A 15,498-nucleotide genomic window follows, 5' to 3' on the forward strand; every position below is an offset into this window, starting at 1 on the left:
GGTGTTCTGGAGGTGATGATGCTATGGTGCTGCTGGTGGAAGGTGACTGTTGTGGTTCCATTCTGTTATGTGTGAAAGAAGGGTGAAATATAGCTTGTTTTATTTAAAACACATCTAGAGACGAAAAACATTCCAAACATATCTATAAATCTATTAAAAAAAAAAATCTATAAATAAAAAAGGTTCAAACTGCAACATGTTTTTCTTAACGAAATATGAGATATTAAGTTTTCCTGGGTGGGTCCTGAAGCCAAACCAGTTGGGAACCACCGATTTAGATCCCTCGGTTGGTCACATGATCCACATAAATGTGCACTCACTGCTCTGCAGATAACCGCTGCTAAGCTGTTGGAGAAGGAGAGAGCACAACTGATGGTCCGGTGAGTAGGTTTTTGCAGCTGTATTTAATTGTACACGCCTCGGTGTATTTTTGCAAGGTGACTGACAAAGTTAGCATACTGTGTGCGTCTGACTCTGCACACACCTCTCATCAGTTATATCCGCTAATTAACCTCACACAGTGTGCTGAGGGCAAAAAGTATGCCTGTATCTATGGCTTCTTTTTCTTTCTATAAGTTTCTTTTGCAATGGGCAAAGTGCATTAGAGAGATAGTTGCAGTGTTTTTCCTACATGTATGTTTCTAGAGGCAATGAGGCATAGGTTATTTCACCAAAACTATGCAATGTACATGCTTATTCACATAATTTGACTATATTAGTATAAATACAACAACACTGACAATAATAATTAGAGTTTCAATTGTGATTTTCTCAACCTCTCATTTAAACAAATCAGCACTTGTGCATAACATTTGTATACACACAAATTAAATATAATATGCACAAATATAAAATAACTTTTATAAACTTGCTGTCTTGTGGCAAGTCGATAGTCAAGCACAAATACATTTACATACATGATTTCTATATCATTTAATTCATTTTTACTTTATTATCGGCACTATGAATAATAAAGGGAAGATTATGAATCAGCACCATGGAGCAAATTTGTTGCTATATGTCTTGAAAAAAGTATCTGTGTGTGTTTTATGTGCATCAGATTATAGTTTATCAGTCATAATCATTCTGCAGAGATGCCTCGTAAGGAGAGGACGTTAAAACAACAACAAAAGGAGCTGCGAGAGGCTGCGAAAGACAGTGGATCACTCACCAGCTGGATGACAAAGAGCACAAAAGCTAAGAAACCAGCCTTAACTTCTGTGGCACGGCATGAAGGGTTGGTGAGGATTCTGCCATGAATGAAAGGAAACCAGGAGACTAAATGCTGTGGAGGGAGTGATTAGTGATGACGTGCAGCTGATGACAATGAAACAGGTGACATGAGTGAGACTAATGTGACAGGAACCTGAAAATATGAGAAAGAAAACATAAGAAACTGAAAACAAGACTATTAAAACATAAACTGTGACACAACCCCCTCAACAGAATGTAGAATGCTGTTCAATGTACCCCATGGGGTAAATATAGACTAAAGACTACAATAGAGATGTAGACTAAGTTCAGCTGTGAAACAAATATACAAGCTAATATGATCATTGGTATGTACTCTGATATTAGAAGGAAAGGAATAAATGAAAACTGGACAAGTCCAGTAAGATTAATGATTGTTCAGTTTTTATGAAGGCGACACAATACTTGTTTTTCAAAGCATAACAAAAAATTTAATAGAATACTAACAATACAACAGATTTGTTAATCAGTAGGTTAATATTTAAATGATTACAAAACCTCAAAAACACTTAAATTACAAGGTCATGTTCTATCATAACTATTATTGACTTCAAATGATGTCCATTATTATGTGATGTTATATTTAAACAATAATATTGTGAGACAAATGTATATTCTTATGTTAATATTTTTACAAAAAAGAAAACTACTAATATGAATATTAACTATAATCAGAAATCATTCCCAATATACCAATACCAGCTGATATCCCACACTGTGTTCCATTTAAAAAACATTTCTCCTCATCCATTTGCATTTTTTGGGGTTTTAGCATGGCCAAATATAATTTTCTATCAACTGTTCTGCTATTATTGGTTTCCAGGTGGTGGAAAGTTGAGAAAATATTAACTTATTAAATAGTAACAGGACTTATGTGATCAGGTGGCCATGATCAGCTTTTCTTTTCGATAAAGCTTATAGTTAGGGATGGCTCAGGTAATCCTGAAACATCCCATAGTTAAGCTGCTATAGGCTTAGACTGCTGGGGGACCTCATCTGTCACACCTTTCCTCACTTTGCTCTCTTTTTCCCCCTGTTTAATTTCAAAATTGATTTTATGTACATGTGACATTATTGTGGTTATTAACCTATGTTTCCCTGTTCCAACAGATATCCTTTGAATGGCGTTATGGTGTTTTTCCCCCCTCTTTTCCCTCTTTTCTGTCTTCTCAAACCCCAGCTGGTCGAGGCGGATGGCCACCCTTCCTGAGTCTGGTTCTGCCAGAGGTTTCTTCCTGTTAAAAGGGAGTCGTTCCTTTCCACAGTTGCCACAGGCACGCTCAGGACGGGAGATTGGACTGAAGACACATTTCGGTGCAATCTGTTGGTTTCCTTAGCTAGGATATTAAATTTTTTGAATTAGCTCTATATGAATTAATTGGATTATGATTACAATGAATTGAATTCCAATTGGCTTGAATTGGACTATATTACTTAAGTGCCTTGAGATGACAATTGTTGTAATCTGGCGCTATATAAATAAAATTGAATTGAATTGAATTGAATTGATGGAGAGCATTCCCAAATGTCAGGAATGCTCTTCTCCTTTGAACAGTATCTGAAGACAGAAGGCTTATCATTTTTCCGCCTTTGGACAAATCCCAGCTCATTCAGAAGTGGTAAAACACCATCACGCTTTTGAGTGGTCTTCACTGACAAACCTGCAGGTAGCAGCAAAATCAGCTGAGCACATCTCCTCATACTCTGGTGTCTCAGGTCTGGCTTTGTATTTGTCATCCACACATTACAAGACTGTGACGGGGTGTCCTGCAAGAATGACATGGGGCGACTCATTTTCACTGGATTGTCATCAGTAGGAACGAACACAACACTGCGTGAGCACTTTTTCATCTTTATTCCACATGCACGAGTCACACACTCCTGAGCACTGATCTCTCTCTTTTTTGAGTAAGCCTGCATGACAGCTCTCATCTCATCACACTCATTAACTCTGTCCATGTTGGAATTCTCCATGACAGTTTTCAGGTACTCCGACAGACCACTTTCCGTCTTTGTGATGTATTTAGTCAGATTCTGTATACACGAGTAAGCAGTCGGAATGAAGGACACATCGATGTTACTGTCCCAGGCTTTAAGCAGATGTGGGTTGTACCCGTTTATCCAGCAGCCTTTTGTTCAGGTAGATTGCAGTCTTTCTGTTCATACTCTGAAGGCACCTTTCATTCTCTGTCAGCGTCAAGTTGCATCGAGAGAGGACCTGCTCTAGACTCAAGGAAGCAATTTCAGGTTCATTCAGCAGCTGCAGCAGAGGCCTGAGTTTGCTCTTTGCAGTTCCAGTGTTATCATCCCCACCAGGGGCCTCATGTACAAAGACTTGCGTGGATTTCCTACTGAAACATGGCGTACGCTCAAACCCAAATGCCCTCCAACGTACAAAAATGTCCGGATGTATCAATGTGTGCGCACGCATGACTCCAAGCACATTTCGTTTGTACATCCCAATCAACGTGGAATTGAGCACACATGTCAGAGTACCCGACTCATCCCTGTCCACGCCCCAACTTAAATATGCAAATCATATTTAAATGAGCCCTGCACCTGCGATTCCTCTCTCTGCACGATCAGAAAATAAAGAAAAAAGAATAACTTAAAGGAAAGCGAGTCGGAGGTGCTACTTTCTGAAGTGGAGGCCTGCAAAAATGTGCTCTTTGGCACGCTGTCCTACGATATAAGCAGCAAATGTAAGAGGAGTGGGTGGGAGAACGTGAGCGTGAGCGAGGCCTTTAATGCTGTGGGGTCTGGGAAGCGCACACAAGCAGAGGTGAAGAAGAAGTGGTCTGATATTCAGGTGGATGTGAAGCGGAGACTGGCTGCCCACCGCCAAAGTGTGGCCAAAACAGGCGGGGGAGGCTATTTTGTGTAACTCACAACAAACATGTTCATACAGTAACTTGTGCAGAAGTGCGCCAGGGAAAAGGTGAGGCTGATTACGACATTTCACACTTTACGCATGGGGTTATTAACATTTGCACAGAGGCAATCAGGGGCTTGTTAGAAAGATCTTAACCTGTTGTAACCAGCAAAAAACAGCAAGTTACTAACTTTAACCACCAACTATGATGCTGTGAAGACAGGATAGAAATTGGGGGCGAACATGCTCAATGAATGTCACGGGGAATAATATTAGAACAATTACACGAATAAAGTTACTCACCAAGAAGCAAACCATGCGCACAGTGCCAGCTTGTAGTCTGTTCCCACCAATTCTGTTACTGAATGTATGAATCGTGCGTTGAACCAGGCCACCCCCACAAAGCATTTGCGCATCTCATATGATCTGTACATTGATGGAATGAAAATGTTTCCTGTTGAAAAACAAATTCATCATGTGATGGCACAATAATTCCGTCCCACTTGGCTGGCATGGCTCGGCTCAGGGTCGACTGGCACAGTCCCAATCGGTTGGCCGGCTCCCTCTGGAATGCCCCGGTTGCTTAAACCCCAGTGTGCACATCACCTGTGGCACAAGCAGCGCATGGCTCCTTGCTGTGTTGCGCTCCAGCACCGGCCGAAGCTCTGCGCACAGTTCCAGGAGAATTGCCCTCAAAACGGCTGATGAGCCAGTTGTCATCATGTGCCAGCCAATCCTCTCTGTCTCCAAACACACGCTCTCCAATTGCACCATTTACAATGTCTTCCAATACCGCTAAAGCAGCCATTGTTTTTAACTGTATGCATTGCAGCACTTTGCGCATTCTTTTATATCCACTCGTGTAATTGCAGACACATGGGTGTGTTAATTGTTCATGTGTCTCAAATGTGCACATCACTCAGTCTGAGGACAAATTGTGTTCACATGTATTTATTATAACAGTTTCCCAACATCACCTCTAAGTGTCGCCAAAGAATCAACAGCTGTAGAAAAGCCCTGAAGTTGGCGTGAGGCACCGCACATTTCCACAGTCATCTGATCGTTGACATGAAAAAGTGTACGCCACTTTTTTGTGCGTACGCACCCTTTGTACACGAGGCCCCAGGTCTGGTGATCCTTGTGTCTGTGCAGGGTGGCTTTGGAAAACCAAACAGACAACCAGAGTTTACACTCTTGAAGCAACTCTTTGTGTGGATCTTACTGTGCTTCTGAACTTCAGAGACTTTCTGGTACAGTTCAGGTTGTGTTTCTAGGTGCTGAGATGTATCTGTCTACAAAATCACACACAGTCTGATTATCACAAACATCCAGTTCAGGTGCTCCATCAACCCAAAGCATTGCATGAATATGTGGACTTCCTCTGTGCTGAAACTCAACTCTGTAGAAAAAGTCAATCACTTTCCCCAGTGGCTGAGCATCTGAGAGCAGCAGATCTCTGAATATTGCCTCAACACGCTTATCAAACAAACGCATGCAGGTGACAGGGTTGGATCGCAGAATCTCACACTTTACAGTCCAGTCAAAATCCACCTCTTCACCTTGCTGTCTCTTTATTGGTTCAATCACTTCAGACCATCTGAATTCAGCAGCTAAAAATGTGCAGAAGAACATCGGAGTTCCCAACTGTCTGATCATGGCAAACAGATCTTTAGTGGTTTTCTCCCAGTATACTGGAATCCCTCTCAGTGGCTGCATGAATCTGACTGCATCTTTATTTCTCACCAGTCTCTCAACCTCTCGTTTGTCTTGTAACATGCCAGAGGTCATCATGTGTCCATCTCCGGTCATAGTTTTACCTTTTCTCAGCTGTATCGTCATGCTGTGATTAGCCAAGTGTATCTCAGTCACAAACTGTGCAAAGAACAAGTAGTTTGGGTCTCTGGCAAAACGATCATCTACATTAAAAAGCCTTGACTTGAAATATCCACTTGGATTGACTTTAATGACTCTCATTTGGTCCAATGTGTTCTCACAATTAGGAAATTGTACAGGGAATTACATTGATTCCAAATTTGGAGTCCTGAAGAAGCTAACTGGACTGTTTCTTTGTGCAGGAGCCACACAATAAGTGTTATCACTGTAACAGAGGATCTCTTCTGATATGTCAAGAGGCTGAAGGCATGATTCTAAAGCAAACCCTCCATTTGGCAGATCTCCTTCTTCTCCATCATCTCTCTGTTGCTGTGGTTGTTCACATTCACAGTTCTGATCATTTTCAGGCTAATTTTCTGCCTCACAGTGCATTTCTCTCACATATTGTCTGAAAAATTCTCTCAAAATTAGACTCAGAGTCGCTGGATACGATTAATACAAAACATTTATTTCTTGGAAGAAAGAGACAAGTCCGCACAACCTGTCAGGAAGCTGGCTCAGAGTTGTCTGACTAACAAAATGGTGCTATTACTATTTATATTGTTTATGCTTGCTGGCCACACAATGTTCTGGGAAAAGGACATTACAAGCAACACAATGTTATGGAACTAGCCATTCAGTGTTATGGGAAAACGACTTAGACAGCCAAAAACAGCTTTGTTTGCTACACAGTGTTATGTGAACCAAAAGACAGGAGGAGGCTTCCCCCCATCACAGAAACTCTTATTCTTGCAGCTTTTGTCATAGTATAACTATATGACAACATAATTTTTCTAACACATGTCAATGTACATCAAATCTGCTTCCTCATCGTCATCCTCCCCCATGCTGACATCCTCATCATCAGGAAGTGTTGGGTCACAGAGTTCTGCTTCATCTCTGATAGTAATGTCTTGATACTCAATCAGATGTCTTTCTGGAATATTCAGATCTGACCCTTCACTGGGAATTTCAGACAACTCAAGTTAATTAGCTGCTGCGAGGTTTGGCATGCATCCTTTCTTGAAATGAGCATGGCACGTGTGATCCAGTAAATCCAGTCTTTCCTTCTCTCATCAGGAACTGTGCATGGTTAATTTCTGCAGGCTTCATCACAAACATGAACATTTTCCTGTCAGACACAGATTTTTGACATAATTTGACCTTGTGCAGGTTCATACCTGGTTTGGAAACGAGGCCTTATGACACACAGTGCAGACATAAGTGGAACCAGCCTTAATATTAGATCTGAACACAGATATGGCTTCATTGATCAAACTGTTTTCAACTGTCTCATGTTGCAGACTCTGTGCTTCTCTGGTCTCTGTTTCATTTAGTCTGTTTATGTTTTCATGCTGTGCACTCTGACTTTGTCTGTGCATTAGACTTTTTGTCTGTGCATCAATCTTTTTTACATAAGATTTTAGTCTCTGTCCAAATGTTGGATTCCCTCTGTAAGAATTCCTGATGTATTCTTTTTGTCTCTGCTGAAGTCTTATATTCGGGACTGGATAGTTTAGTGGTATGATTGCCACCTGGGTTCAAATCCCCTGAATGAAAGGTATTATCTCCAATAGGGGTCCTTAGGCAAGATCCCCCTTACCCTATCTGTAAGTCGCTTTGGATAAAAGCGTCTGCTAAATGCATAAACATAAACATAACAACATATTCTCCTGGTTAGAATTCCTGATATGTGATCTTTGTTTCTCTCGAAACTCAGCACTCTGTCTATCACGATTTTTAATGTACAGATTTTGCTTCTGTCTAATATCAGGGTTATTTTGATATTTCCTGCTTGAGAAAGATCTTTTCTTTGCTCTGAAAGTGTCATCTCAAGCATACTTTACCCTTTCTTTCTTTTTTGATTCTCTTTTTTTTTAGGTTGTACAGTCGTTGTAAGTATCCTCTAATTTTTTGCCTCTTTTGTTTACTCAACTTTGAAAATTTAAAGGAGATTCCCATCAGGAAGGTAAGGCAAGTTTATTTGTAGAGCACAATTTGTACACAAGGCAATTCAAAGTGCTTTACAGCTACATAAAAGAAGGCAAATAAAGTCATGACAAAAAAACATAAAAAATAATCATTAATGAATTCAATTAAAAGCGACGAGTGCAGATAAAATGCTTTCAGTTGTCAGATGCACAGCTAAATACAACTGTTTTCTCCTTCTCGTCCTCCTCTCCACTAGGATCCTGGCTACAATAACCATTATAATGGCTATGTATTACCATTATTATGGCTATGTATTACCATACATAGCCGATATTACTGTTTACTTTTACGGTCACTTCAGTTTAACTCTGCCACGTTTAATCATGTTACGTAATGAGTTCTTCTTCCTCAAATTCTTCACTTTGGTCTCAGGCTCAAGAAGACATCCGATCCCGCTCCACTCCCGGCATCTCGCAGACCCATTGACAAACACTCAGCAGAACAAGCCGTTCCAGCAGAGCACGCCGTCAGCAGCGAGCGGCTCCAGCCAACCAAAGGCCAGCAGCAGCAGCAGGATTCTGGTGTACAGGATTTGCAGTACAAACCTGTGGCTCTGCTCTTTCACATGATGATGTTTGAGACCATCCCCATGTTCACTGGAGGTGTACCTGTACATCCAGATGCATCTCTGACGGAAGGAGAACCTGAAGGACTGGATGGCTCAGCGCTGCCTGCCGGAGCAGAGGGAGCACAACCAGTGTCTGGACATCTTCCTGCAGATCGCAAAGGCTGTGGACTTCCTGCACAGCAAGGAGCTCATGCGCAGGGACCTCAAGGTAAACGCACACAAAGGAAAGGCTCAGCTGGATGTAACGAGTGTAGATTGAATGTCTGAACGCATCTCACGCAGAGTAAAGATGAAGTAGAAGAAAAACACGTCAGCAGCTTATTTTGATGGCTGCTTTAGTTAGCTGTTTTGGGTTAATCTGGTTGGACAAAATGTAGAGAGATGGATGATCCAACCAGCTTAATCGCATATGTGTTGAATGGCACATGTGATATAACCTGTCACCTATGGTTCCTCCAGCCTTCCAACATCTTCTTTACCATAGATGATGTGGTGAAAGTGGGTGACTTTGGTCTGGTGACGGCTATGGACCAGGAGGAAGATGACGATGAGCCAAGCGCTCTGACACCCGCCCCGCTTCTTAGCCGGCACACGGGCCAGGTCGGCACCAAGCTGTACATGAGCCCAGAGCAGGTGGGAAGCGTTACACGAGATGTTTCGCTTTAAACAACAAAAGTGTGCTCGTGTTGGAAAATGTTGAGACTGCTTCCATCACGTGCCCCTTTGCAGTCACAGCTCTCTGGAAACTGGACCAAGAGTTAAATGGGTTTGATAAGAATCGATTTTGCATCACTGGTGACACCAGAATCCTGGTGGAAAGGAGCAGCAAACCCTGAACCGATGATACTGGGTCAGTGACAAATAAGAGTTTGCATGATGAGCAGTTCATAAATGTTTTAATAAATTGTTTTAAAAGCATCAAACTCTAATTTTTAATCTCCCATGGCTGAAGAGTAATCTGGTCAAGTTTGAAGCCGTTACCATTAAATCTGTAAGAGGAGTTTGATCATATGCAAGGTGTGGAAACAAAGTGACTTTCCAACCACCACATCAAGTTTGGTGAAGATCGGGCAGTTTTTGCTACCCAAGCCAGCCGGAGTGAGTAATGCACTTCTGGTCATTTTCACAAAAATAAAACACTTGTCTTTTATTATAAAGAAAACCATAAGGATAGAATTTGCGTTTTTATTTTATAAACAGGAAGTGAGCATCCTCTCACTGTAGCTCACTTGAAACCGCCGTAACTCTGTTTTAAATTACGCTATAGCATCAGTAACATCAAATTGTAAAGCTTTTTCGAGTTTTTGCCAGTTTATCCAAACAACGCTTGTTTGCACATTTGCTCTGATGTGGTGGCAGAAGTCCAGACCAGCTGCACCTGTAACGGAGCAGCCCAGCCCAGGTCTGCTGAGGGGACCTGCAGTCAAAACTTCACCGTCATACCGGTAGAAGAACACGAGCCAAATAATCAAAACTTCTGGTTCAGAGGTCTTTCAGGAATTCCTGTTCCACCCACCAGTTTTTTCTCTTTATAAAAATTAATTCCAAGAATCACCTGAATGACAAAAAAAGAAAAAAAAGGTTTTGTTTCACTGAATAACTTCCTCAAACATTTTAAAACATTTTCTGGGATGAGACGGATGAGGTGCTGCTGAAATGATCTCTGCATAACCACGGCAACGGCAAAGCTGTTTGCATGTGGGTACAGCCGACTGAGCTTGCCAATGGCAGAAGGAAAACAGAGAGAAATGAGGAGACGGTTAACCATTACTTCTCTTGGTCATCATGGAAAGCGTGAGATCGCTGGCAGATAAAAATTGATGAGCTTGGCGCCTCGACAAGAGTGCAGCAAAAATTAAAGAAAGGAAATACTATTTATTTCACTGAGACATGGCTACAGGCTTAACTCTAACACCCATCTATCCATTATACAGGCAGATAAAGACAGACAACTGGACTGTTGGCTATGAGTTTATGTCTATCATATCTAGCGAGGGAGCTCACCTGTGTTGCCTGCCGATGCCGTGTGTGACATATATCAAAGTTTCTTTATCTTCTTATTTTCATTTGTTGAAATACATACATCTGTTGTTACTTTGTTGTTGTTTTACTACATTCTTTTTAATGATTAAAACAAAACGATGGGACAAAATTATTGAAGCACATTCAGAATCCCACTCATCTCTGCATACTCAGATTTAAAAACTTCATACCCAATGCATGATGTATACCAGATTCTTGTTCTATATGTCCCCAGCTACCTCTGTGGTGGTTTTCAAGTTCTTTCACTGCATCATTTTCTGATAATCTGATGCTGAAATCATACCTAATGCATTATATATGAGCAGATTAAAAAAATTCCTTCATTTAAAAAAAAAATCAAATTGTTTTCTTGCTAGTATGGCGCGCAACCGGGTTCCGCATCCATGACGTGACGTCGGTGGGCTCACATGCTTTATCAGGGTCTCTGCAGGTTTCAACAAGTCAAATTTAAGGCATTTTCAAGACTATAATGAATACAATTTAAGACCCATTTCACAACAATACTGGCAAAAAAGTACAAAAGTCATGAAGAAAACTCGGAGGCCCGGAATTACTTGCAAAGTATAGGATTTATTATTTATTTTTAACTCTTTCACATTAGAATACAAAATGCTTAACCTGACTAAAACACCAGAAGCCTCTCTATTGTGAACTAATATTTGTTCTACTGTTAACTTTGGAGATGAGGTACTTTAGTTCCGTTTTGTTGTTATGTTAAAGCATCCTCAAAAATGATTCAAAGCAAGACTGAAGTTTATGCCTTTGTTTTAAATAAAAGTAAGGTTAATACATTTTAAGACCTTTCAAAATCGCATTTAAGACATTTTATGAAATTTTAAATATAATTTTAGACATTTTAAGGTCTTAAATTCAAATGATTGGATTTTAGACGTTTTAAGACTTTTTAAGACCCTGTGAATGCCCTGTTTACCGTACGACGCGATGTAGACGGACACTTGATTTTCAAGTGTAGCTAGCACGACTGTCCCTCTCCAAAAGCTCAGATGGCGTGACCGCAGTTAGCTACGTTAGCTTATTTGAATGAAACGTGCAAAATAGACAGTGTGCAGAGAAACGGACAACAAGCAGGCCAGATTTCCCCGTTTTAAGGGGGCGGCCCGCCCCACCAACAGAATGGTGGGGGAAACACTGAAAGTATATTAAAAACAATAAGTTAGAGCAAATTAATTTCACTCAACATGTGATCTACACTGCTTGATCCACTTCTTACACCCTGTTGACACAGGAAGTTCAAGTTTTCATCTGCATGCATGTATTATATAATAATCACTTTGAATTGCCTTGTGTACGAATTGTGCTCTACAAATAAACTTGCCTTGCCTAGTTTATTAGTATTATATCTACATCATCCCTAAATAAATAGATTAGATTTAATACTATAGGTGACACCTTGAGACATAATAGATAAAATTAGATTGAATACATATAAACACAGGAAGTTAATACAAATATTGTATTTTATTACAAGTTTACAACTCCTCACATGAAGCAAATCTATTCTATCAAATATAAAACAGGTTTGTTTAAAACATTTTCTAGCTGTGCAGATTTCAAATCTTCCAGTCACCAGCCGTACAAAAAAAGTGCGACATGATACAAACACAATGAAATAACAAATGTTATGACCACACCAAAAAGCAAACAAAGACTGGTTGTGCACCAACATGTACCAGCAACATGTAACATGCAAAGTTAATTATGGCTTACCTTGATATTTTTGGAATAAAAAAATAAAGAAATTACACAGCTGTTAAAAAAGACAACAATGAACACAAATACAAAAAAATATATATGAACTAAAATAGAACAATATTAAACAAAATTATTTGTGAATATAGTTATGTCAAGTCAAGGCAAGTCAAATTTATTTGTATCGCATATTTTATGTAGAAAACAATTCAAAGTGTTTTACATAAAATAAAAGCATTGCAGCACGGAGTGGAAAAAGCATTAAAATATGTAAAAGAATATAAAGAGAAATAAATAAAAAAAAGTAAAATGAATAAAAACAAGCAACAGTCTAGATAAAATATACCGTGCAGATTTCATGCATTGACACATGAGTAAAGAAATGTTTTTAACCTGGATTTAAAAAGGTCTACATTTGGTGACAGTTTGATCTCTACTGGCAGTTTGTTCCATTTTGTCAGGTTACCAGGGGACTCAGAATGCAGATGCAGGGTCGCACTGCAGGGCAATCTCCCGGCAGCGCAAAAGAAAAGCTGTGAAAATCCTAAGCGCTCTCCTCCGTATCTATCATGGAGAAGGAGCGCAGCTATGAAACATAAAATCTCTCCAAACTGGGAGGAAAACAGAAATGATATGAACACTTAACAAAGCAACGACTCACTCTCGAAATGAGGCGGAATAAATCAAAGGCGCACTCTTTACAAAAACAGAGGCTCTATGAAAATTTAAATTTAACTTAACGCTCTCCTTTAATGGAGGCGACTATGACAGGTTAGAACAAAAATGGCTCCTTGAAAACGGAGGGAAAACAAAGCTATGAAACTTACCGTTCAATAAATAAAGTAAGGCTATGGAACAAGAATAAATTACAAAGCAAGATGCACTACAGGAGGAACGCTCACTGCAGGCTCGAGGAGTCATGGATCATGGGACGAGACGAGACGAGACGAGACGAGACGAGACGAGACGAGACGAGACGAGACGAGACGAGACGAGACGAGACGAGACGAGACGAGACGAGACGAGACGAGTGGCTGGTAATGAAGCTCAAAAGGAGACAACATACTGGCGACGAGACAAGGGAAACGCAGACTATTTGAACACATGAGGGACCAAGGAGAACAGGTGAAAACACTTGGGAATCAGGGAAGACAATGAGACGCTTGACACAGGAGGAAGGGCAAGATACCTGAAACGAGAGGAGAAGGTCAAAGATTTTTCAAAATAAAACAGGAAATGACGAGACAAGACATGGAACGGAAAATAAACCGTAACACACTTGTTTGCAGCATAACAGCTAAATGCTGCTTCTTCGTGTTTAGTCTCTGGACTGGACCAGCTGACCTGAGACCTTGGATCTAAGAGCTCTGCTGGGTTTATATTCTCTGAACATATCACTAATGTATTTTGGGCCTAAACCGTTCTGGGATTTGTAAACCATCAGGAGGCTTTTAAATTCTATTCTGTTTTAAAGATTTTAAAACTGGTGTGACGTGTTCAGATCTCTTAGTCCTGGTTAAACACACAACTGTATTTACTGTTGAGCCACATGAGTACAATCATTTCTGTTACAACAGGATGGCAGAGACATAACAGTGAGCCTCTATTGGATCTTATGGGGGATGATGCATGCCCTGGGAACATACACACAGCCTACATAAGCATACATACACACAATATTATTAAGAAATATTAAAACAATTATACATATAGTTCTGGCAAAAGACTCCTTATGTTGAAAAAGAAATTTGGACCTCGTCATCCCTTGCCCAGATGTGGGACACCGGGGCCTCCCCCTGGAGCCAGGCCCGGGGGTGGGGCCCGGCAGCGAGCACCTGGTGGCCGGGCCTGTGCCCATGGGGCTCGGTCGGGCATAGCCCGAAAACATGACATGGATCCCCCTTCCGTCGGACTCACCACCCGTGGGAGGGGCCAAGGGGGTTGGGTGCCTTGTGAGATGGGTAGCAGCCGAAAGCGGAGGCCTTGGCGGTCTGATCCTCGGCTACTGAAGCTAGCTCTTGGGACGTGGAATGTCACCTCTTTGTTGGGGAAGGAGCCGGAGCTGGTGCGCGAGGTTGAGCGGTTCCGGCTAGATATAGTCGGACTCACCTCAACGCACGGCTTGGGCTCTGGAACCAGTCCTCTTGAGAGGGGTTGGACTCTCTTCCACTCTGGAGTTGCCCGTGGTGAGAGGCGCAGAGCAGGTGTGGGCATACTTATTGCCCCTCGGCTGTGTGCCAGTACATTGGGGTTTACCCCGGTGAACGAGAGGGTAGCCTCCCTCCGCCTTCGGGTGGGGGGACGGGTCCTGACTGTTGTTTGTGCCTATGCGCCAAACAACAGTTCAGAGTACCCACCCTTTTTGGAGTCCCTGGGGGAGGCACTGGAGAATTCTCCTATCGGAGACTCCCTCGTTCTGCTGGGGGACTTCAATGCTCACGTGGGCAATGACAGTGTGACCTGGAGGGGTGTGATTGGGAGGAACAGCCCCCCCAATCTGAATCAGAGTGGTGTTATGTTGTTGGACTTCTGTGCCAGTCATGGACTGTCCATAACGAACACCATGTTCAGGCATAAGGGTGTCCACCACGACACTCTTGGCCGCAGTTCGATGATCGACTTTGTGGTTGTATCATCGGACTTGCGGCCGTATGTCCTGGACACTCGGTTGAAGAGAGGGGTGGAGCTGTCAACGGATCACCACCTGGTGGTGAGTTGGCTCCACTGGTGGGGGAGGATGCTGATCAGACCTGGCAGGCCCAAACGTATTGTGAGGATCTGCTGGGAGCGTTTGTCGGAATCCCCCGTCAGGAGGAGCTTTAACTATCACCTCCGGCAGAGCTTCAACCATATCCCGGGGGAGGTGGGGGATATTGAGTCCGAATGGGCCATGTTCCATGACTCCATTGCCGAGGCAGCTGATCGGAGCTGTGGCTGTAAGGTGGTCGGTGCCTGTCGTGGCGGCAACCCCGAACCCACTGGTGGACACCAGTGGTGAGGGAAGCCGTCAAGCTGAAGAAGAAGTCCTATCGGGCCTTTTTGGCCAGTGGGACCCTGGAAGCAGCTGATAGGTACCGGCAGGCCAAACGGGCTGCGGCTTTGGCGGTTGCTGAGGCAAAAACTCGTGCCTGGGAGGAGTTCGGTGAGACCATGGAGAACGATTTCCGGACGGCCTCGAAGAGATTCTGGT

General features: G+C 42.1%; 1 protein-coding gene across 1 annotated transcript; it reads left to right on the forward strand.

The window, feature by feature from the left end:
* The first annotated feature begins 8,593 nt into the window (after positions 1 to 8,593).
* LOC140278867 (eukaryotic translation initiation factor 2-alpha kinase 3-like) lies at positions 8,594 to 10,004 on the forward strand. Its single transcript, XM_072373961.1, has 3 exons — positions 8,594 to 8,763; positions 9,015 to 9,188; positions 9,915 to 10,004. Exons 1-3 carry the CDS (start codon positions 8,644 to 8,646, stop codon positions 10,002 to 10,004), a joined length of 384 nt encoding a protein of 127 aa, XP_072230062.1. The 5' UTR covers positions 8,594 to 8,643.
* Positions 10,005 to 15,498: the final 5,494 nt, after the last annotated feature.

The sequence above is a fragment of the Leuresthes tenuis genome, unplaced genomic scaffold, assembly GCF_036924035.1.
Source record: "Leuresthes tenuis unplaced genomic scaffold, fLeuTen1.0.hap1 SCAF_20, whole genome shotgun sequence".
NCBI classification, from domain to species: domain Eukaryota; kingdom Metazoa; phylum Chordata; class Actinopteri; order Atheriniformes; family Atherinopsidae; genus Leuresthes; species Leuresthes tenuis.